Here is a 25,618-nt window from a genome sequence, read left to right on the forward strand (position 1 = left end):
ACAGATTGGAGTATGTTCTTCTAGACCTTTCTGTGGATGTGTGTACATATTTAAACACACCTGCCATGTACATACGAGTCAGCATGGGTTTGTCACTGAACGGTGTGTTACAGACACCTCTCTGTGCACAAAACAGGAAAGGAGGCTTGCAGGAGGAAAACCTGACTTCTCACCCTAGCTGTGCCACCTGTGAACTGCGGGAACCAGAACAGGTCCGCTAACGCCACTGACCCCTATCTGGAGAAGAGACATAAAAACACCTGCCTTCATCCACCTGACTGATTAGCTGTGATTTCAAATGACACAATGACAATAAGGACATTTTGAGGCACCTGGAGAGAGAGACAATTGTTAGGTCTGCAACTACCTGCCAAAAGTCACAAAAGGAAGAGACTGAAAGAGGTAAAATGGTTTGGTGAAAATCAATCAGCACTCATGGAAATCAACTCAAACAATTTGCTACCTATCATAGGAAAAATGACATAGAATACAAAGTGTGCTGCAACGCATAGGGCTCCAGGCCCGCTGGAAGATGATAATCGCCGTGAACAAATGCTGAGTGCACATGTATGGCACCCACGCACGCACATATGCACACGTGTGGGCACACACATGCATACGCATGCACAGATCATGCACACATGTGGGCACATATGTACACACACCCTGAGGCATCCTCCCTGGGACAGATCAATGCAAAGACATCAAATTATACTATTAACTCCAAGAGGCTCTTCCAGTGTCCGGCCACAAGCCGGCCTTAGTGACTGGGGCTGAAGGGACGCGCTCTCGGGGCCACGTGCCGCCCTTCCCCCGGCCCCACGAGCCGGGACCCAGCATGGGTTCTAGAACCCCAGCTGGTGCAGGCTCCTTGGAAACGGTCTTCAGTGCCTCGTCAGTGCCGTGGTGGCCGCGGCTTCTGCAGCACCTGATTCGGGCACAGAGAGCGGGACGCGGCTGGGCCGGGGGTCAGCCTCACCTTGAGGGGCGCCAGGGGTCCGCCGTGCCCGGACTGCGGCCCGGACCCTCAGAAGCGGCCCCCTTGCCCTCGCCCCGTCTGTGTGTTGGCGACACTTCATCTCCTCTCATCGACTCACCTATCACTTTTCCTTCCCTCCTAGCCGTCCCCGGCTGTCCGGACCTGCTGGCTCTATTTCCATCGTGGAATTTGACTTTGGGCTGGAAACTGAGGTAAGTTAGGTTGACCGACCAACCACTGGAGAAACCTCTCCCAACCCTTCACGACTCCTGTTCCTTTAGTGCTCACCAAATCCAGCCCAAGAATTCAGGGAGCCGTCAGTCCTTCCCAGGAGCTGACTGCACACATTCCTATAAGATGCCTGATGGGTTCTGTACCTGTCAGTGCTGCGGGCTCTGTGCTCCTGCTATGCTTTTCCTGAAAAGTGACTGGGTGGCATGTGTGTTTGACTTGCTCTCCCGACACCGGGAAGTTGGAAAAATAGGTACCCGAAGCACACTTGTTCTCAACAACTAAAAAGTACAGCTTTGCGAACAAAATACTGCTGGGTTTGCTATTTATGTGAGGGGCAGTCCTCTGGCCTTGACCCCTTCACGGGCTTATTGTCCCCGTGAGTATCTTCATGGTGTGTGTTCCTGCACTTGGTATTTGCCGGTGTATGCTTTCCCAACTTATTTGCATACAAAGTGTAACAGATCTGAGAATAAAGAGGCTGTGAACCTTTCATTTATTAGCTGCAGATGCTTATGAAATTGCAGATTTACAGGAACCTGTATTCTGCTCTTAATGATTCTAGTCTGGGTCTTTCATTTGCAGATGATGCGTGAGGTGATGCCAACCATCAGTGAAGCGGAAGGCTCCCCAGGAGGAAGTGGGAGCCATGCATCCAGCTCCCCTTCACAGGCAGACGCAGATTCACATATAGAACAGTTGATGGTCTCCACGCTAAAAGAAAGGGACCGACTTCTTGACACTCTTAGAGAGACTCAAGAAACGCTGGCATTAACCCAGGGGAAATTACACGATGTTGGTCATGAAAGAGATTCCTTGCAGAAACAGCTCAAAACTGCACTTCCACAGGAGTTTGCTGCACTTACGAAGGAACTGAATGTATGCAGGGAGGAGCTCCTTGAAAGGGAAGAAGAAATTGCTGAACTGAAAGCAGAAAGGAACAACACCAGGCTGCTTTTAGAACATCTGGAATGCCTTGTCTCTAGGCACGAGAGGTCTCTCAGGATGACTGTGGTGAAGAGACAGGCACAGTCCCCAGCAGGTGTGTCCAGCGAAGTCGAAGTGCTCAAAGCACTGAAGTCGTTGTTTGAGCACCACAAAGCTCTGGATGAAAAGATGAGAGACAGATTACGAGTAGCACTTGAAAGGTGTGGTTTGTTAGAAGAAGAATTAGGTGCCACACACAAAGAGCTAATGATTCTTAAAGAATGGAATAAGCAGAAAAAAACACTAACAGATGGAGCACTTGACATGAACCATGAACAAGAAAATACCCCGAGCACGAATGGAAAGAGATCTTCTGATGGTTCGTTAAGCCACGAGGAGGACCTTGCTAAAGTAATAGAGCTCCAGGAAGTCATAGACAAGCAATTGAGGGAGCAGAGCCAAATGAAAGAGCAACTGGCCGCCCTCTCCAGTCACGTGGCAGAGCTGGAGGAAGATCTCTACACTGCCAGGGAAGACTTGATCAAATCTGAGGAGATGAACTTGAAATTGCAAAGGGACATTCGTGAAGCCATGGCCCAAAATGAAAACATGGAAGAGAGAATCAGTCACATGGCAGAGCTGGAGGAAGATCTCTTCACAGCCAGGGAAGACTTGATCAAATCTGAGGAGATGAACACGAAATTGCAATGGGACATTCGAGAAGCCATGGTCCAAAAGGAAGACATGGAAGAGACAATCACTACTCTTGAAAAATGCTCCCTCGCTGCACAGCGTAAAGCCATGTCTGTGCATGACATCAATGATAAACTTGAAAACGCAATTGCAAACAAAGATTCTATGCATCGCCAGACTGAGGATAAAAACCACCAGTTACAGGAACGGCTGGAATTAGTGGAGCAAAAGCTGCAGCAGACCATGAGGAAAGCCGAGACACTCCCGGAGGTGGAGGCGGAGCTGGCGCAGAGGGTGGCAGCGCTCTCGAAGGCTGAAGAGAGACAGGGCAACACTGAAGAAAGGTTAAGACAGATGGAGGCGCAGCTGGAGGAAAAGAACCAAGAACTGCAGCAGGCAAGGCAGAGAGAAAAAATGAATGAAGAGCATAATAGACGTTTATCAGACACTGTTGACAAGCTTCTTTCAGAATCTAATGAGAGGCTCCAGCTTCATCTGAAAGAGAGAATGGCTGCTCTAGAAGAAAAGAATTCTCTGTTAGGAGAAGTTGAAAATGCAAAAAAGCAATTGGAAGATACACAACATGATAAGGATCAGCTGGTCTTAATCATTGAAGCATTGAGGGCTGAACTAGACCAAATGAGACTAAGAGGTGCTTCACTTCATCATGGCCGACCCCACTTGGGCAGTGTCCCAGATTTCAGGTGCCCTGTGGCAGACAGTCACACAGATTCCTACAGCACCAGTGCAGTGTTGCGGCGCCCCCAGAAAGGCCGCCTAGCTGCTCTACGGGATGAGCCTTCCAAGGTACAAACTCTTAATGAAGAGGATTGGGAACGTGCCCAACAGGCTAGTGTCTTAGCAAATGCAGCACAAGCTTTTGAGAGCGATGTCGATGTGTCTGATGGTGAAGATGAGGACGCCATGGACGTGAGAAACTCGACAGGCTCCCAGGACGGTCCCGTGAGCAATCCCAGCAGTAGTAACAGCAGCCAGGACTCGCGCCACAAAGCCCCAAAGAAGAAGGGCATCAAGTCCTCTATCAGCCGCTTGTTTGGCAAGAAAGAAAAGGGCCGACCTGGTCAAGCTGGCAAAGAATCATTACGACACCCTGCTGTTTCAAAGACAGATAATGCATCTCAAGATGCCTTGTCACTGAGCAAATTGGGAGGACAGGCTGAAAAAAGTCGTAAACTTCCAAAAAAGCATGAATTGCTCGATGAAGCCCGAAGACAAGGTTTGCCTTTTGCCCAGTGGGATGGGCCGACTGTAGTTGTGTGGTTGGAGCTCTGGGTGGGGATGCCCGCCTGGTATGTGGCTGCCTGCCGAGCCAACGTGAAGAGCGGGGCCATCATGTCAACCCTGTCGGACACCGAGATGAAGCGTGAGATCGGCATCAGCAACCCCCTGCATAGGCTGAAGCTGAGGCTGGCCATCCAAGAGATCATGTCTCTTACCAGCCTGTCCGCCCCTCCCACGTCACGAACGACACTCGCAAATGGGGACATGAACCACAAGTGGATTGGGAACGAGTGGCTGCCCAGCCTGGGCCTCCCTCAGTACTGCAGCTACTTCATGCAGTGCCTGGTGGATGCCAGGATGCTGGACCACCTGACCAAGAAGGACCTCCGCGGGCAGCTGAAAATGGTCGACGGTTTCCACAGAAACAGTTTCCAGTGTGGAATGATGTGCCTGAGAAGATTAAACTATGACCGAAAAGAACTGGAAAGAAAAAGAGAAGAAAGTCAGCATGAAGTAAAAGATGTGCTTGTTTGGAGCAATGATCGAGTGATTCGCTGGATCCTGTCAATTGGCCTTAAAGCATATGCAAACAATCTTTTAGGGAGTGGCGTTCACGGTGCCCTTCTGGCCTTAGATGAAACCTTTGACTTCAACGCACTGGCGCTATTGTTACGGATCCCAACGCGGAATACACAGGCTCGTGCTGTCTTACAAAGAGAATTTAACAACCTTTTGCTCATGGGGACTGACAGAAGGTTTGATGAGGACGATGATAAAAGCATTTAGGAGAGCACCTTCATGGAGAAAAAAATTTAGACCAAAGGACATTCATGGCTTAGCTGCTGCATCAGCAGGGACTCTCTCTGCAAACTTGCAGGTTACTTCTTCTATGTCTTCACCCTCCACGCAGCCAAAGAACATGCAGATGGACGGCAGTGTGTCAGGAACACAGAGGTTGGATTCTCCCACAGTCAGGATTTACTCCTGCTAAAGCCTCCTGCTGTTTACCCACACTACTTCTACAGATGATTACGCAGCATTTTGAATCCAGCAAAGACCACATTTTAGAATGCAATGGAATCTTTAATCTCTTAATACTTGTTATATGGACCCTAAGATATTTTATTACAGAGTTTTTAATTAGTGAAAAATTCATGAATACCATCGAGAAAATATTTTAGAATTTAATGCTTCTTATATTTATGTAAACTTATGACTCTTCATTTATATAGTTACTTACTTTTTCTTGTCTATCCATGCTATAAATATCCTTTCATATCAATTCATGTTCTTATACCTAATTTTAGTTTTTCAAATGAATGTACTGTAATGCTTATATGTATAAATCCTATGGACAAATATAGGGCTTTTGTAAATTATACATTTATTGTAATTATTATTGTTTAATTTTTTAATGATAAACCATTACAGAAAAGAAAAAAATAAATAAATAAAATAAAATAAATTTTTTTAAAAGTATTAACTCCAAGAGATGATTCTTGTATGTGAAGACTAAAAAAGCAATTTCAGAAACCAAATGGAAAGATTAAGATTGTGACATAATCTAAACTCAGGAAGGAGATAAGCCAGGACAGGACCTCCTCTTACAGTCATCTTTGGTGGGTTACAGAGCAAAACTTCTGTCTCAAGGGGAGGTGTAAATCTTGTAAGCACAGGGAGTAGGTGGCCAGGGGCAGGAGTCCAAACCAGACAGCCGAGGGGACAACTAGAACTGTGTTGTCCACCTCAGGCACCCTTGGCAATATGTAGAACCACAGTGCATGAGCCTTTTCCAACCCACTGCAGTGGCCCATAGAGGAAGGAAGACACGCTCAGATGGCAACGTGTGCAACCTACTAATGCAGCTTCTAAGGTTTTCCTTCTAAGAAAACAGACTCCTGGGTAGAATTAATTCACTAATTAAACTGATATTTATTGAGTACTCTTTATTTATATTTACAAAAACTAATTATTTATGTGATGACTGTCAGAATAGGGAAGTTGAGCCCCACGGAAGCATTTAACTTCAGAGGGAGCTAACCTGGCCAAGGCTTCAGGGAGAGCTTCCCAGAGGAAATAAAGCTAAAGCTGGGATCGTAAGGGTTAGGAGGCGTCAGCAGGGGGAAGACTCTGGGGCGACAGCGGAGGCAAAGGTCCTGAGGTGGCAGAGAGCCAAACACGAATTTTAAAGAGACTTGAAGAACTGTGTAGCTGAAGAATAGAAAGAGAGGGTAGGAACCGAGCACAATGGGATCTGCTGTACACGTTGATTTCCCAGCCAATGAGAATCACACTTCATAACACTGGTAGAAGATTTTGTGGGATTTTAGTAATGGAAAAATATAGCTCTAACCTGCACAATTTGCTAGTATAGCTTTAACCTGTGCAATTTGCTTCTGCAAATGCTTTAACCTGTGCAATTCGCTTCTGCAAATGCTTGCTAATATGGGGAAACATATCTAAAGGCATTTTATGTATAGCAGCTTCTAAGGGGCTGTTGAAATGTAAAGCAGCTTCGAAGGGGCTATTAAGCAGCAGGGGGCCCAAGTACACTAAACATTCCAGGAGGGGCATGCCCCCCCATGGTCCCCCGGACAGGCTGGTTCCTTATCTAAAAGCCTCCTTGCCAGGCACCAAGGATGATATACGATTGAAAGAAGTGCTGTTATCAGGGTTACCAGCCTACTAAATGCCACCTGTAAATCTAAAGGCACCACAGATCTACCGGGGTACAAGCCTGCTAGAGTCTGCCCATAAATCCAAGGGTGCCACTGATAACCGACAACTCATCCTGTCATAAAGATCTCTTCAAGAAAAACTGTATAAAAAGTGCTTGCGTTGTAAACTGGGGGGGCTTTTCCGAAAGGCAAAGCATCCCAGCATGATGGAAAAATAAAATCCCTCTTGCTGATTGCAGCGGTCCTGTTCTTGTGGTCTTTGTGAGGCGAGCCACTTCGGCATGTAGGATTTGTGCTTGGTACATGGGTCTTACATTTTTGGGGGCTCGTCTGGGATCAGCTCGCTCTCCCTGGGACCAAAGACTAGAGAACGGAGGATCGCTCGAGCTGGTACCGCGGTTGTCTGTCTGACTGTGTCTGTTTCTTTTGTTGTTGGCTGTAAGCTGTCTATTATAATCTAGTTTCGGTGGCTCCAGGACGGAATCACCGGTCTGATTTTAGATTTTCTGAGGCTCCAAAGCGGAGCCATCTGTAGTGGTCAAGCAGTGGGGCAGACGTGCCGGCACGCCGCAGCCACAGGAGTCCTGGAGGACGCTCCAGATTCCTCTGCAGGAGATGAACATGTTCGGCTCCAAGGGAGATCTCTAGGAAAGAGACCCCTCCCGAGTTCTCTGATAATCTGGTTGTGGCGCTCGAGGCAGGGGCGCATCGGTGTTTTGTTTTTTGTCTGTCTGGTTGTGTGTGTGTGGGGACTGATGATTTTCTGGGGCGACATGGGGCAGACTGTCTCAACCCCTTTGAGCCTGACTCTGAAATACTGGAATGACGTGAAGGAAAGAGCTAATGATTTGTCTGTGCCAGTTAGAAAGAATAAATGGGTAACACTTTGTTCTTTGGAGTGGCCAGCTTTCCAGCTCAGATGGCCTGCTGAAGGTCCCTTCTCTCTGCCGTTGATCAAAGCGGTAAAAAGAAAAATTTTCAATTCTGAAAATCTCCTAGGCCATGCATGTTATATCATTGTCTGGGAAGATTTAGTCACGGATCCTCCTCCGTGGGTCCGTCCCTTTGTTCCCTTAACAGGTCCAATGGCTGTGTTTGCTCTCCAAGAAGTAAAAAAGAAACCGGAGGTCCTGCCGTCCACCGGCCCGGACTGGCTTCTTCCTGACCCCCATCTCCCTCCCAATCCTTCTTTCCGATCACAGGCAGCCAGCCGTCCGCTCCACCAGAGGAGGACCCACCAGAAAATGAATCCGAGGGAGGGCCTGCTCAGGGGACACGCAGTGAACGAGTGGGCCCTCCAGATGCTCTTCCTATCTCCCCCCTGCGGGCTTACGGCCCCCTGATGAAGAGGGCAACCAGCCCTTACCGTACTGGCCTTTCTCTTCCTCCGATCTTTACAACTGGAAATCTCAGAATCCCCCTTTCTCTGAAAACCCCCAGGGTCTCACTAACCTTGTAGAATCTCTCCTATTTACTCATCAGCCCACCTGGGATGACTGCCAGCAGCTTCTACAGGTCCTGTTCACTACCAAGGAGAGACAACGAATCCTCCTGGAAGCTCGAAAGAATGTGCCAGGAGACGATGGGGGACCTACCCTCCTCCCTGATGTTATAGATGCAGGGTTCCTGTTAATCAGAACAAACTGGGACTTCAACTCGGCAGAAGGTAGGGAGCACCTGAAGGTCTACCGCCAGGCTCTCATGGCAGGTCTCCGAGGGGCAGTAAAACGCCCCACCAATTTGACTAAGGTAAGAGAGATAACTCAGGGGCCCGATGAGTCTCCATCAACATTCCTGGAGAGACTCATGGAGGCATTCCTTCGGTTCACCCCGTATGATCCTGGTAGTGAAGAGCATAAGGCTACAGTGACAGTCGCTTTTATTGACCAGTCTAGTAGGGACATCAGGAAGAAACTGCAGAGACTGGAAGGGTTGCAAGATAAGTCATTAAGAGAATTAGTGCAGGTGGCTGAAAAGGTTTATCATAACAGAGAGTCAGAAGAAGCAAAGGAAATAAAAAGAGAAAAGTGCCAAGAAAAAAATTTTCACAAACTTCTGGCCACTGCAGTTAGGGAGACTAGGGAGCCCAATAAAATGGTGCCAGGCAATAAAAAGGAACCCCTGGCGAAGGATCAATGTGTGTACTGTAAGGAGAGAGGACACTGGGTTCGAAACTGCCCCAGGAAAAAGAAAGAGCCTCAAGCCCCCAAAGTCTTGGCCTTGCAGGAAGACAGTGATTGGGGGGATGGGGTTCAGGTCCCCTCCCCGAACCCAGGGTAACTCTCAAAGTGGAGACCCACAGTGGCTAGGGAAAAAGCTAGGAAAGTAACAGCAAATAAAATCCCCCCTAAGTATACTGTATTTAATCAGATTCATTGAAGTCTGGCACTTGCTGTACTGATTACCCAACTTGATATCCTGAGTCAGACCATTTTATTCCTACAAAACAATCTGTAGTGTCTAGGCAGAGACATACTAATTCAGTTAGAGCCTCAAAAGGAGAATCAAACATTGAATTGTGATGTGAATCTTCAGTGTGTTTCAAAAAAAAAAAAAAAGAAAGAAAAAGAAAAAAGCTGTTACACAGTATTGTATAAGACAGTGATCCCAAGCAGAAAAATGTAGGCTAGCATTCTGGATCAGCTTTTCATTCACTGATTGCAGGAATGTTCATGTATATCTTGTGTTTGTACACAAAGCATACAAATATCTGTTCTCTGTGTTTCAAGAATAGATGAGATGTTAATACTTTTAATTAGATGCTAATACTTTTAGTAAAGTATTTAGAAAACTATATTTTATTATTCATATGCATGAACATATATGAGGGATCTCCATCATATAAAAAAGAATTTAGAATGAACCAGATGATGTTCCCTCAGCTTTTTCCATAAATTTAAGAGTGTGATATAAATTATCCATTTACAAAATCAGGATATAGTATATTCACTTTAAAGCTTACATGTAGAACAAAACAACAAAAATAAGATACCTAAGACAAATACAAGCAAGACCTTTATGGAGAACATTATGAATGTCACTGAAGGTCATAAGAGAAGACCTAAATACGTAGAGAGACAATGTTTCCGGAGAGAAAGATTCAATGTTGTAAGTGTGGCAATTTCATCCATCTATAAATTGATCTATAGATTCAAGCAATCCCAAACAAAATCCCACTAATACCTGATAAGCTGATTCTGAAATATGGGCATGAAGGACCCCAAATAAGCAATACCCATCTGATGGACAAATGTAGGGAACTTCTTATAAAGGTCTGTGATTAAGTGTATGTGACATTGGTATAGGTATAGGTAAATAAACCAGTGGAACAAAATAGCCAGCCAAGGAATAGACCTATACAAGTATGGACAGAGGTGACATTGCAGATGTGGGAAGGGAAGAAAAGAAAGGATGATTCAATACATGGTGTGGAGGCAAATACTCTTAACCTTTTAGCAGAAAATGTAAAAGAATATTTTACAACACCAAGATAGAGATGGATTTCTTAAACAAAACTAACCAACCACATGAAAAAGGTTGATAAACTTGACTATATGTCATTTAAAAATTTCTGATCCAAAGAGAGTGGGGGGGGGAAGCTATAGTCTTGGAGAAGGCATCTGCAAAACATAATTGAAAGAAAAGACACCCAGACTATGTACAGAACTCCTGAAAGTCAATTAGAAAACAAAACAAAACAAAATACCCCCTAGGAAAAAAATGGGAATAAACAGAAGAAAAGACAAATAGCCAGCAAACATGAATTGGAGCTCAATCACATTGGTTGAGTGAGAAAATGCAAACTGAGGCAAAAAGATACTGTAACATACCCATCAGATTAGCAACAAAACCCAGGAGTCTGCTGAAAAGTAGAGCAAAGAAAGGATGCACAAATCCTATGATCCTGTGGTTCTACTCCCTGATACATACCCTAGAGCAGTATTTTTAAAATGGAGTGTGAGGTACTGTTTAGTGGTTGTGGAATAAAATGAGTGGTTTTGGTGCAGTTTTATAAAAGGAATTATTTTCAAAAATAGTTTCAATCAGCAACTTGAATGAATCTCAAAAAACCTTAATGTATGGTCAAAAATGTTAGTCACAGAAGAATATTCTAAGTATGATTTATATTATATAAAATTCAAATATAGCAGAATTATTCATAATAGCCCCAAAGTGGAAATAACCCAAATGTCCATCAACTGGTGAATGTATAAATCAAATGTGCTATGTCCACACAGTGGAATATTATTTAGCAATAAAAGGGAATAAAGCACTGACATGCTACAACATGGATGGACTTGAAAACATTATTCTAAGTGAAAGAAGCAGGTCACAAAGAATCACATAATGTATAATTCCATTTATATGAAATGTCTAAAACAGAGAATTATAGAGACAGAAAGTAGATCAGTGTTTTGCTAGGGCTGGGAGAGTTGGAGGAAATGGGATTGACTGCAAATGAGGACAGGTTTCTTTCGGGGGTGATAAAAATGCACTAAAATTGATTGTGGTGATTTTGCATAACTACCGAAAACCATTGAATTGTATACTTTAAATGGGGGAATTGTATGTATGCAAAAAAGTCAAATGCAGGCAAAACTAGTACATATTTAGGAGGTTTATTAGTCAGGGCTTTTCAGAGAAACAGAAGCAATAGGATATATATATATATAGAGAGAAAGATTTTAAGGAATTGGCTCATGCAATTGTGGGGGCTGGAAAGTCCAAAATCTGCTGGGCAGGCTGGCAGGCTGGAGACAAAGGAAACAGTTGCTGTTGCAGTCTTGCATCCAACAGCAGTCTGGAGGCAGAATTCCTTCCTTCTCAGGGATCGCATTCTTTTCTCTTAAGGCTTTCAACAGATCAGATGAGGTCCACCCACATTATGAAAGGTAACCTTCTTTATTCAAAATTACTGATTTAAATATTAATTGCATCTGAAATATACCTCACAGCAACATCTAGACTGGTTTGACCAAACAACTGGGCATCCTAGCCTAGCCAAGTTGATGCATAAAATTAATCATCACAGGAGGTAAAGTTCTAAGCAAAATAAAGAGACCGATTAACACAAAATTCAGTCTAGTGCTTATCTCTGGGGAGTAGAGCAAAGCATTGAGAAGAGAAGGGACACACAGAGGGCCTTAAGCCTCAAAGTTAATGGTCATGTTCTGTTTCTCAAGGTGGGTGCTGGGTATATGGGCATTCATTTTATTAGTAATATTTAAACTAATATATTAGTTTGTGGATTATATACCATATACATTAGCTTATAAGATATATTCCAGTTTCTTAAATATTTTATATTAAATTTTTTCTAAAATCTAGAGTATAAAGGGATAGTAAGTTAGCAATTTATGTAAATAAACAGTTGCAGATATGCAGCCTTAAATAATACCTGGCTTTGTACATGAAATCTATGAAAAGGCATCAAAAGCAATTCATGGTCCAAAAAATATCCCATCTCTGTCTCTAGATATTTATTCAACACCTGCTGTCAACATGGATATTGAGTCTCACAGAGGAGGACTGAGCGCAAACCCATATGGAAGTTACGCACATTGGAAATGCCCATAATGTTAATAGTGGTGTGGTGGGGTAGTGGACTATGAGTGGTTTTTCTTTTTCTTTTTCCCCCAATTTTCAACATTTTTTTTTATCCTGTAGTAAAATAAACTTCAGTAAATCATTGAATTTTAGAGCCTTGGCCTAGAAGGACCAATCCAACTCGCCACATCCGTGTTAAAATATCTCTTACAGCATACTTAACTTGTTTTAAGTGTTCCTCCTTGCTCTTCTATTTTTCCCTTCCTACTTCCCTCCCTCCCTCCCTGTCTCCCTCCTTCCCTTCTTCCCTTCTTGCCCTATCTAAAACCTCCAGTATAACACTGAGCAGAAGTGATGCGATCTGACATTCTTGTCTTGTTTCTGATCTTAGGGGCAACACTTTTAGTCTTTCTCCATTAAGTATGATGTTAGCTGCAGGCTTTCTGTAGATGCCCTTTAGCAGGTTAAGGAAGTTTCCGTCTATTCCTACATAGCTGAGATTTTTTGTGAAGAATGCATGTTGGACTTGTAAAAATTTTTTTTTTCTGCATCTTTTGAGATGATCATACGGTTTTTCTTTTTCAGTTTGTTAACATGATAAATTGCATTAATTGATTTTTCCAATTTTTTTATTGTGGTAAAATACATAAAATATAAAGTTTACCACTTAACCATTTTTAAGTGTACAGTTCAGTCACCAGTATCCATCTCCATAACTCTTTTCATCTTGTAAAACTGAGACTCTATAACCATTAAAAAATAACTTCCCATTTCCCCTACCACCAGCCCCCGGCAACCACCATTCTACTTTCTGACTCCACAATTTTGACCACTCTAAGTACTTCCTATAAGTGGAATCATACAGTATTACTCTTTTTATGACTGGCTTATGTCATTTAGCACCATGTCCTTAAGGTTAACATGTTGTAGCATATGTCAGAATCTCCTTCCTTTATAAGACTGATTAATATTCAATTGTATGTATATACCACATTTTGCTTATCCTTTCATAAGTCGGTGGACACTTGGGTTGCTTTCACGTTTTAGCTATTGTAGATAATGGTGCTGTAAACGTGGGCGTACAAATATCTCTTTGAGAACTTGCTTTCATTATATATATATATATACAATGCCAGAAGTGGAATTAATGGATCATATGGTAATTCTATTTTTAATTTTTTGAGGAACTGCCATACAGCTTTCCCACAGCAGCTTTACCGTATTATATTCCCACCAGTGGTGCACCGGGGTTTCAATTTATCTACATCCTCACTGACACTTGTTATTTTCTGGTTTTTGGTAGTGGCCATCCTAATGGATGTGAGGTGGAATTTCATTGTAGTTTTGATTTGCATTTCCCTAATGATTAGTAACGTTGAGAAATTTCTCATGTGCGCATGGCCATTTGCATATCACCTCTGGAGAAATGTCTATTCAAGTCTTTTGCCCGATTTAAAGAAATGATTATATATAAAATGATATAATTTTCCAGCTTTCTCTCTTTCTACTTCCCATCCTACCCTCCGGCCATGATCTACTAATTGTAATTTCTCAAGCGTGCCATGTTGCTTCATTCCTTGATTCTGCAGTTCCATCTACCTGGAATTCCAACCTCTGTCTCCCCTTCTGCCCACGGTTCTTTTCCTAATACATGATACTCATTTTTCAATACTTAGTTCAAAGACATCTCTTTAATGAATTTCCTAACCATCTTCACTTCTTTCCTCATGCTCCTTTTCCCACCATAACACATATAACAATTTACTGTATTTATTCATTCATAGGATATATCTTAATTGCCCATGCATTTCCAGCACCTGTACCTTGCACAGAGTAGACACTGAGTGACTAAAGGAATGAGTGAATACAACTTAAGGGACGCTTCTATTTCTTTTAAATGAGGTACAGGAGTGTGTTTTAAATTTTTATAAATTTGTTTGGAATTAAAACATTTTTGTAGTATATGGTTCTCGGATGTAGCCAGAGCATAGACAAAACTTTGAAATTGAGACAGTTTAACTTTAGCCCTTCTCGCCTTAGTCGCTGCCCCCATATCCCTTCCCTTTCTAGGACTCAGAGTCCTCAAGCCCACATATCAAAAATTCATAGGACTTGCTTTGTGCTTTGTCATCATGATCCAAATGAGGATTCCATTTAGTCCCCTTGACCAAAGCTTCTTATAGTGCATCTCAGTTTAGGTGCTGAGATTAAGACATCTGATTTAATTAATTCACACATATGTAGGAATGACATAAGATATTGCCTAATATTCTTCTCTCAAGTATTTGCATGTCAAAATTGGCATAATTGCCAATCCAAGTGAATTTTACATTGTAGGATTTTAGGCTGGACAAAATAAGCAAGTAAAACAATCCAAGAGACTCTCTTTCTGCCAACTCTGGCCCAGCAGGACTATATGGGGGTGGGGGGGTACAGGCCACCTTCTGCCCCTTTTTTCCATGGGAGAAGGATCCAGATTCTCAACACCCAAATAATTGGCATTTAGTAATTTCATAAATGTTTGTTGAATGAAAAAATGAGGTAGGCATTTAAATTTTTTTTACATAGGAAGAAATAGGTGTTCAGAGAGGTCAAGTTTCCAAGGTCATGTAGAGAATAAGTGACACAGTGAGATGGAAATTCAGCTCCAACTCCAAGCATCATTGCTCTTTCTAGCATGTCACAGCTGTCCCAAAGGCATTTATTTCCTCCTCTTCTTGGCTGCTGGAGCCACAGACACCTTGAGAAGCTTTTCTGCAAGAAGCCCTCTGCTCACCTCAGAGGTTCTGTCTTGACCACAGCTGCACTAAGGGTGAGAGTCAAAGAGGTTTTGTTGTCCCAGAAAGAAGCCCCTGTGCTGGAACAGTGTGGGGAGGGGATATGAGAGAAAGTGCTTACTTCCAACCTCATGTAGGAACTGTTGGGACCGTCTACTGGCACTGGAGACAAAGGGATGTATGTGCATAACCCTGACTTTCCATTCAACCAATTTTCCACAGAAAGAGTATTATAAGCAATGGATATTTTTTAATATAATTGGATTTTATTTTTTAACTGGGCTTTGCAAATTAACTGTCTTGTGACATTGATTGTATGAAGGGAAAAATATCCAATGAATTTCAGAAGTGTATAAGGAAATGCAAACTTTTTCTGCCTTCGTGGTAGCTAAAACATCGTTCATCGTAGCCGTGAATGGCTGGGGTGACTTTCCATTTAAGAGCGCTACTCATTAGTCAGTAGGTGCATTATGAAAAACTGGATCCGTTGCATCACTGTGAAGGACTTCAGACGGCGGTTTGCAAAAGCAGAATAAATTTGGGGGGGGTTGTACTGTTATGTACACACACACGCACACGCACGCACGCACGCGCGCACACACACACACACACACACACACACACACACACACACACACGCACGCACGCCCATTGGCAGACACGACCACACCTCGCATCTCTGGGGCAAGCCACAGACCTCAGCTGTGTAAGCTGAGCCTGGACTAGAGGAACTTTCCGCAGGCCCGGGACAGACAGCCCCACGGCCACGACTGTCTGCGAGCCTGGCTGCAGAGGAGTGCCAGCGGCGGCAGGGACGCGGTGCGCACCCGCGTCAGGGCCTGGGCGGTGCAGCGGCGACGCGAGGGTCCCGGGAGCTGCCGCGTCGGTGCCGCTGTGCGCGCGCCGCAGCCCCGGCCGCCCCTCGCAGCCCGCTCGCTCCCTCGCGCAGCCCGGCCTGGCGCTCGCCGCAGGACCTCCCCGCCGCCCGCCCCGGCCCGGAACATGGCTGCGCGCCCCGCCGCCACCCTCGCCTGGTCGCTGCTGCTCCTCTCCTCGGCCCTGCTCCGCGGCAGCTGCCGGGCGCGCTTCGCCGCCGAGCCGGACTCGGAGGACGACGAAGAGGAGGCGGTGGCTTTTCCCGAGTCGCCCTTGCAGAGAGCCACGGTGCTAGTGGCCGTCCTCGCCGCAACGCTGCGCACACGCTGCCTCACTTCCTCGGCTGTCTGGAGCGGCTGGACTACCCCAAGAGCAGGATGGCCATCTGGTGAGCTGGGCAGGGGTCCCGCGCCGCCGCCGCCGCCGCCGCGGGAGGGCACGCGGGCCACCGGGCGCGCACACCCCTCACTGCCTGCGCTGCTCCGAGCGGGTCGGGCGCTCAGGCTGGGGAAAGACACGCGGGTCTGAGTGCGAATGCGGTGCTCGTGAGGGTGGTGTGCGGCTTGGGGTGGCCTTGTCCCTCCTCTCCCCGCCAGACGGGGCCTGGGGACAGCCCTCAGGGGGGCTTTCAACTCCCTCCCTTTCCCTTTTAGTGGAAGCTAAATTCCTGGAATATCTCTGAAGAATGTGGTTAGGGACATTTGGGGCTGTGGCATTCCCAACAGGAAGGAGTCCCTTGCTGGACTAATAGACTGCTTTTTGGTTTCTTGGCTGCTGGCCAGCCCCATAATCCTGTCCAAGCTCCACACACCACAGTGATTATGGTTTAGACCCGCCAAGATAGTGGAAAGTTGCTGCCAAGTGCAATCAGGATTTTGCATGTCATTACTGCACCATTGAACAGTAAGCTTATCTGCAGCTCCCACGCTGCTGCTTTCTCTCTGCTAGGAGCAGGTGGGATAGGAGTGCATTCAGACAGATGGACATGTCTTGTGTTGCAGATGGATTTTGTGGAGTTTGTGTGTAAGGCTTGAAACAGCCAGGGTACTGAAATGTTTTAGGAAATTACAAGTCCCTCTCTGCCTTTTCATGATCTTTAAGTTTTACTAGGCACGTTGATTTTCATTCTTGAATTTTCACTTTAGCAGGATATGGATTTCTAAAACAATGGATTAAAAATATAATATATATCCTTTTTTATTCAGCCATCACAGTTTGTCTATGTGAATAAACCCAGGAAATCATGTTGAAATTAGCAGCTGAAGCGGCCTACAAGTGGTTCAGCCCCACTGGTCTAGTTCATTGGCTGTTGAGTGGACCCTCATCACTGTGTTCTGCTGACCTTTGGGTAGAAAGCTGTTAGGATTTGACTCGTGTTTCCCAAATACTGGCTCAGGGACTAGTATATCTCAACACCTGGAGCATTTGTTAGAAACGTGGATTCCTTGGCCTCAGAAGCAGCCTCATTCAGTCAGATGGTCCACGGGAGGGGCCTGGGAATCTGTATCTGGAGCACACACACGTGTGACTTGGGTGCACCTCTTGGTTTGTGAACTACAGGAGATGAGCCCCCACCTGGCCCAGTCAGGACTAGGGGACTTTTACACAATGACCGAAAGTACAGAACATGGGATTTTCAGACTTTGGAAAGTTGACATGCTGTGAAATCTCCTAACTCCAGATTCCAGATGCTTAAGTCATCAAAAAGGCCAAGGGGTTTTCTTGTTAAGAGAAGTAGTACAGGATCACACAGGAGAAGACACACCAGGCATGCATCATCTGTGTTTTTTATTAAGTCAAACACATATGTTCTCCCTCCATCCAAAAATGACTATTGAAAAAAAAAAAAATTAAAAGCAGTGTCCTAAACTCTTTGCCTACTGTATGAAGCTCCTTGCACTGGGGCTCAGTATAAAATGGTACTCCCTCAAACTCTTCTTTTCTCAATGTATCTTGCCTAATGAGTTCATTAAGTATTTAGCTTTATAGAAGAAAAAGTATGTATTGATGAACGTCTTTTAATAGAGTGGAGGGAAATCACACCAGTGCATTTCCTTTAACTGAATAATATTCATTTGAGCCACTTCAGTCCCCATGTTCCCTAATCTTGGTTCCTTTGTTGCTTGTATTTAATTTTCTGGCCTTTGATTTTCTCTTTGTCATTCCATTAAAAACTCCTCCCCTCATTTGTGATACTGTAAACAGTCTATTAAATTAGTCTGTTTTTAACAGCTTGTGGCTCAGCCTTAATTACATGATATCACAAAGTCCCGAAGCCTAGTGTCTTCACTAGTAATGAACTCAAAATATAATTTTTGGGAAATTCACACAGTTCTATTCTGCTGTACAAAAGATTGTTCTGAATTTGTTGCTGCTGTACAAAGAAATGTTTTAAGAAGTTGATATAGTAGCGTTATTACAATTGCATGTAAAGCAGCTGCCTGTGGGGAAGATCACAACTCAGTTGCTAAATCTTGTACTGTTCCACATTGTATTTTCTTGTGTTCTTTTGTGACAGGGCCATCAAAAACTCCATAGCAAAGGCTCTCCAGTTTATGCATCCATTTTCTTTTTTAAATACTTTTTCCTTTTCAAAAATGTGAGCTGCATTTTAGCACATCCCACCAAGAAGACTATAATTACCTGGGATGAAGGTGAGCCTGGTGCATGGAAGGGGCTGTCCCTAAGATGAGTCACCTCTAGCTTAAAGCAGCTTCTTCCATATTTTCCCCCAGTGTGCAAATATCATCGTTTTGTTATTTGTGTTGTCTTGCGAAAGGACTGGGAAGCATTCCTCATGACGGATCACTTTGAACAAGTCACTTATTCTCTCCGGGCCACAGTTTCTTCTCTTGTAGCATAAGGGAAATGTGTAGAATTGTGGTTCTCAAATGAAGCTGCTTATTAGAATCTTTGATAAGGTCTTTAAAAATACTGGGCCCAATACCAGACCAATTACCTGAATCTCTGGGATAGATCCAGGGCAACTGACATATTTTCAAAACCTCCCAAGGGGTAGTAATGTGCAATTAGGCTTGAAACCCTGTGGACAAGATGTTCTCTGGGGTCCCTTCCCGATCTGACATTATTCCCTTCTTCACACAAGTGACATATCTGAAGAATTTTCAAGAATCATAACTCTGCATAATAGATGGTTTCTGGACCCTCAGCCCAACTTTAGGAAGCTCAGGTATTTCATCCTGTTGTATACTGTACACAAAGTTGTTTGTTAATACTTCCTTTGGATGCTTTAGTTTCCACATATGAGTTTGTACAGTGTCTGTCTGTCTGTGGCTGGTTTATTTCACGTAACATAATGCTCCCGGGTTTCTCCATGTGGTCACAAATGGCAGAGTTTCCTTAATTTTAAGGCTGAATAATATTCCAATTCTCATATACATCTCACACATTTTTTTTAATCCACTCATCAACCGACAAACATTTAAGTTCTTACCATATCTTGGCTACTGTGAATAACGTTGCAATGAACACAGAGTGTAGATACCTCTTTGAGAGGCTCATTTCAATCCCTTGGATATGTACTCAGAAGTGGGATTAATGGATCATAGGGTAGTTCTATTTTTAATTTTTTGAGAAACTTCCATACTGTTTTTCATAATGTTTGTACCAATTCACATCCCCAACAACACTGTGTAAGAGTTTTTCTGCACACCCTAGCCGATTCTTAACTTTTTTGTTTGTTTTGATAAACTGCCTTGCCAACAGGTGTGGGATGGTATCTCACTGTGGTTTTGATTTGCACTTTCCTTACGATTAGTTATGCTGTGTTGTATATATCTATTGGCCATTTGTGTGTCTTCTTTGGAGAAACGTTTATTCAAGTCCTTTGTTCATTTTCTAAGCAGGATGTATGTTGAATCAGTTGTATGAGTTCCTTATACATTTAGGAAATTAACCCTTTATCAGATATATGATTTGCAAACATTGCTGGTCCCTTAGATGTTGTTCACTCTTCTTTATCCTTTTTTGTTGTTATTCCTCTAACTGGATCATTTTAAATGATCTGTCTTTGACTTTGCTGATTCTTCGTTCTGCTTGGTCAAGCCTGCTGTTGAAGCTCTCTATGAAATTTTTCAGTTCAAACATCTGTTCAAACATTGTATTATTCAGTTCCAGAATTGTTTCATTTTTTTTTTATGGTTTCTCTTTCTTTTTTATACTTATTATTTGTTCATGTATTGTTTTTCTGATTTCTTTAGTCAGTTATATCTCACTGAGCTTCTTGAAGATGATTGTTTTGAATTCTGTCTTAGGCAATTCATAAATCTCTACATTGATCAGCCATTGGAGCTTTCTTTCCTTCCTTTGGTAGTGTCATATTTGTTAGAGCCATATTTCCTTGATTTTTCATGTCCCCTAAAGCCCTGCATTGCTAACTTTACATTTGAAGAGGGAGTCATCACTAGTCTTTACTAATTAATTCGGGAGAGAATTATCTTTGACCAGTGAGCCGAACTAGAGATTCTGGGGTTCTCTCAGACCTTTTCTATGGATTTCCACTCCACTCATCTCTCCTCTTGGGGGGAAGTTTTAGAATTGTGTATCTTCTCTCAATCTCAATCTCAGTTATGCTGAGAGCCCTCTATGTATTTTTCCCAGGGCAGTGCCCTGAAGTGTTCAAGATTGCCTGCCTTCTTTCAAACCAGCAGAGTCAAGCTGCTTGCTAAGATCTGCGCCAGCTGTTGAGATGTCTGTTGTGCCTGCAGGAGTTCATGAGGGCCTTGCATGCGAATGTGAGTGCATCCTCCATGAAGTGGCATACAGGTTGTTGGGGGTGCATGTTGATGGGGGCGATCTGCAGTTGATAATTCTGTGGGGTTCATGGGTGGGACTCTAAAAGGAGTCTGCTAGCTGGTTAGCAGGATCCGTGGCCTGCTGTTGAGAACCACGTGCTGATTGCTATGCACTTCCACCTTACTCTTTGCTCCTAGCATCCCGCAGATGATTCAGCCATGCCAATCCCTTCAGTGTTTCGGGTGGGGTGAGAAAGAAGTGGGCCTCCTAGCAGTGTCCCACAGGCTGGGGTATCCAGGCACTCACTTCCTTCTTACTTTCCCCCATGGGAGCGATTGTGGGCTGAGAGGTGTATCTGGGTACCACGCTGTGACATCTTTGGTGAGAGGTGACACAAAGTGAAACTACTTTTCTTACCCTTTTCAATGTGTTTATTCTTGAATTTTTTGCTTCACCAGGATTCTGGAATGTCTCATCTAGACCCCAGGGCTCCCCCAAAGGTATTCTTGTTTGTGGGTTGTTGCCAAAGTTTGCGTTTTATGGTAGGATAAATGCTGGAGCTTCCTATTCTACCATCTTTCTGACATTTACTCTCCCTTTATTTTTAACCTACAATTATAATTCCAAGCCTATTTATAATATATATCAAGTGGTTGAATTTTTAAAATTTATTTTATTTTATTTTAAACCATTTTCACGACATATAGAATTATTCTCCTTCATTTATAATCATGTCAACTTGATTATTGTCCTAATAATATGTTTAAAAATTATGTTCCAAAAATTGAGCACACTTTATGTGGCCTTTTACATGTGTCATTATTTTATCAAGCTGTGACACACAATTTCAAATTCACTTCATAGTGAAAAATATGAATTTTTTTGTTTAAAAATTTGAACACAGCTTATTCTAGATCACTTGTATTTCTTGGTTAAATTCAACAGTTATTGACTCTGAAAAACAATATTTTAAAAAATATAAAAAGGAACTAAAGTTAAATGAGAGTTTGGAAGTTTGGTTTTGAGATTAGGCTGAGAATTCCTGCTGTCTGGGGAACAGAAAATATAGCAGGTGAGTGTGTACGATACAATCTGGTCAGCTTACTTTTACTACAATGAATGACTTACATTTCCTACTCATGTCCTCCTGTCACTTGCATGTGATATAAATTTCTGGCTGATGAAGTCTCTGCTTAGTCAAGCAAGCATAGATCAATATGACTCACCTGTATTGGGAATGCTGGAGAGGAAAATTAACCCCTTACACCAGAGTTATTTTCTCATCAATACTGTACACACTAGAGTAGAGAAAAATCTTTTAAAATAAAATTGACAAATGTACAGTATACAGTATAATTATGCTACAATTATAAATCAAACAATGAAAAAAATTCAATCATATTTACAAATGTGTGCAACTCTTGGAAAAATAAAAGAAATATATTTAGAGTTTTGATACATATTAATTGAGACAAAGCATATGTCAACATATGAATTTTGAGTTCATGTTTTAGACAAATAGAGTATTTTTCTTCAATAAAGGGGAAGGGAGAAATAAATGAATATTTAGGAAATATAAATGAAATTACAATATTCTTGGAAGGTTAATTTTGGAGCTGTCCTTAAAACCATAGCCAGATTCCCTATATCAAAACATTCCCTGAATATGAGTTTAACTTCATATTACAAGTGCACAAACTGCATGACCAGAATTTCTAAGTCCTTACTGAGTGATGCTGTCATGCAGACATGCAGCAAAATGAAAAGATTATTGTGCTTGATTTAATTTTCATGTACTTAAATAGGTCTGGTGTTTGCTAAAAAAGATAAGATAGGGCTTGATAGACTAAATGAAGTGGAGAGTTGAAATGTTATCTTGAAAATTTCTACTGAGATAGAATGTTAAATTTGATTAGGAACTAAAACCTAATTTAGAGCTGAAAAAATGAAACTGGAGATTTATTTCATTCATGTTTATCAGAGAATTATGAAAGATTTCCAGTGCTTAAGGCTAGGCTTATTTTTTTCTCAACACCTTTAACTTAATGGCAACAACATGGTGGGGAAAATACAATTTCTTTTTTCTTTCTTTCTTTCTTTTTTTTTTTAATGAAGCATTTTGCGATGTTTTACATTTATAAGCATTCAAGTATAGATTGTGTGGAGAGCAATGCATTAGGTACTGGCAGCGGATGTTCCAGTAAGGCAAGATGTACAAAACAGATTAGATGTGACAGCAGTTTCTTCATAATTAAAGATTAGATGCTAGATTGCTTCCACACAGAAGATTGGTTACTAGAATGTTTCCAAACAGAAATACTAGTTTGTTTAGATCCATTTTTATTTCACTATGATCTAAAGGTGTATTTGATTGAATACTTATGAAAGACACCTAGGACAAAAATTTGGGGATAATATTATCTACCGGATAAACCTATATATACTTTTTTAATGGAGGCTTTATTATGATAAAACACGTTGGAATATGATCTGTGTTACAAGAAGTAAGTCTTTGGAAATGTAAAAGTCACATGTTGGCTTCAAGGTTCACAAGATGTTAGGTTCAAATTGTGCTAACATTAAAATTAATTCAAAACATTTAAGTGATGATACTACTTATTGTGTCATCAGTTAAAAACAACACAATACAAAGACAAAAACAAAATTTATTGATGAATCAAATACATAGAGCCCAAAAAAGAATTTTGTATTTTTAGGGAAGTTGGGCTGTTTACTCTACTTTTGAACAAGCAGGAAAAAAGAATTACATTGAGGATAAATTTTAACAGGAATAAGTATGCTTATTAATTTATTAAACAACTATATTTGATCATCTATAATTTTCTTCCAAACTATGTGCTACTGTGATGAGTAGACCCAAGACAAATAATAGATGTCTTCAGAGACCCCACAAAAAAAAATGCTCATGTTTAGCCTTCACTGTAAGTAACTAAGTATTATAGATATTATGAATTACATGGTGACTATGTTTATTTTTCACTGGATTCAAAGAATCTATAGTAACGAAAATTGGAATAAGCAAAAAGGACATCTGGGTATGTCCAAAAAAAAAAAAAGAAAGAAAGAAAGAAAGAAAAGAAAAAAAGAAAGCTGAACTTTTTTAGAGCATTCTGGGTATTATCTGATTTTATCCTTTAAGGGCATTTTCTTTTTTAATTTAGTTGGTTGGTGAGAAGTACCTACTTTTTCCCTCCTCTTTTCCTTTTTTCTTTGTCTCTTTCTCTGTCACTTTCTCTCTCTCTCTCTTTGTGAAAGACTCTTTGTTACTATAAATTAAATTCTGATTGGGATACTCTTGACCAAATTATTTCTGCATTTTAGTTATTGGTTTTGGATTTTTCAGGATTTTCATAAATATTGGACTAAGAAGGTAGAACAAGCATCAGTGATATCTACTAGCTATATTGACTTTAATCATATTTTTTTCACTTCACTCTACAGTAGTTAAATGATCTGAAAACTATTATATGTTGTATATGCTTGCTTTCAAGTTTGCATGTAATTTTATTTGAATTTATCACATATGATTGTTTCATATTTTATGCTTTTCTCATGGTTAAGTGGTCACTTTAACATTTTTCATGCATCGTTTCTAAAGAATGTCAGAATACCTGCTACTATGTATATTAGTTAAGTATTTCTGTGTAAGGAATCACCTCCAAAGTCAGTGGCTTAATATACATTTACTATCTCATAGTTTTTGTGGGTCAGGAATTCAGGCACAGATTAACTGAGTGTCCGGCTTGGGGGTGTTCACCAGGTTGTAGTCTGGGTGTCAGCTGAGCCTGTAGTCACCATAAGGCTTGACTAAGGGAGGATCCACTCCCAATTTCACCAGTGTGGCTGTTGACAGATCCTCATGCTTGGCTGTTTCACAAAGAAACCAGCTCTTTGCCATGCTTGTTTTTCTACAATGCTACCTGCAGTATGGCAGCTTGCTTCCCCCAGAGGAGTAGGGCAGGGGGCAGGGAGGATCCAAGAAAAAGGAACCTTTTTTTCTTTTTAAAACATTGTCAATCTCTTTTTACAAGAAAAATGTCCAAAAGTTTTTATTACTTCTTTTCCATATTCTCTTTATTAAAAGCTAGTCACCAAATCCAGCCTACACTCAAAAAGAGACAATTATATAAAGTCACAGATAACAGGAGGTGTGGGTCATCGGGAACCAATTTATATAGGTTGTCCCCCACGCAGTGATAGCAACCACAACAAAAACTAATTTCCCAGAGGATTATGTGAACCAACCTAGTACATTTAGGTGGATTTTAACCACCAACCTCTTATACCTAAACATACTAGCCAACAACAGTGATAGCTTAAAATATAATACATAGATAATAAAAAACTTTGTAGCTTAAAAGTTAATAAATCATTAGGTTTTATTATCTTTCCATGAAGACTGTCTAAGAGCTAGTATTGGTTGTAAATAAGCTGGTAACATAGGTCTTCAGCCATTAGCTATTTTTGTTTTTTCTTTTTCACCAGAATTTTACATCTATTTCAAGGAGGTGTTTCTTACCTAGAAACCTGGTGATTTATGAAAAATGGTCAGAAACATTCTAAATAAAAAAGTTTTGGTAGGACAAAGTGCAGTAACGTCCAGAGGACGGGGTTGAGTTAACACATCAGTGACAGAATTTTGCTTTATGTTTCCAACACATGAACTTTCCTAACTACTCTAATCACAGATCTTGCCAAGTCCTGAGACATGCATATTTAGAATCCGTCTCTGGCAAGTACTATGAGACCATCTAAACTATCTAAACTTATGCTTTTTTCTCATGTCTTGATTATGGAATTAAATGAACCATGATACTATTTCCTCTATGTTTTCCATACTTGAAGATTTATGATACATATTTTAAAAAGATATTGGTAGGTAAATGGGCACA

General features: G+C 41.9%; 1 protein-coding gene and 1 pseudogene across 1 annotated transcript; both read left to right on the forward strand.

Moving 5' to 3' along the window:
- Nucleotides 1-1,795: 1,795 nt before the first annotated feature.
- Nucleotides 1,796-5,063, forward strand: LOC134383441 (liprin-alpha-1-like). The gene is given in 3 exon segments (XM_063104490.1): nucleotides 1,796-2,716; nucleotides 2,852-4,852; nucleotides 4,854-5,063. Coding segments are annotated over 3 exon segments (3,132 nt in total).
- Nucleotides 5,064-16,050: 10,987 nt separating this feature from the next.
- On the forward strand, nucleotides 16,051-16,342 carry LOC134383445 (procollagen galactosyltransferase 2-like; annotated as a pseudogene).
- The last annotated feature ends 9,276 nt before the right edge of the window (nucleotides 16,343-25,618 follow it).

Source organism: Cynocephalus volans, chromosome 8 (genome assembly GCF_027409185.1).
Source record: "Cynocephalus volans isolate mCynVol1 chromosome 8, mCynVol1.pri, whole genome shotgun sequence".
Taxonomy (NCBI): Eukaryota; Metazoa; Chordata; class Mammalia; order Dermoptera; family Cynocephalidae; genus Cynocephalus; species Cynocephalus volans.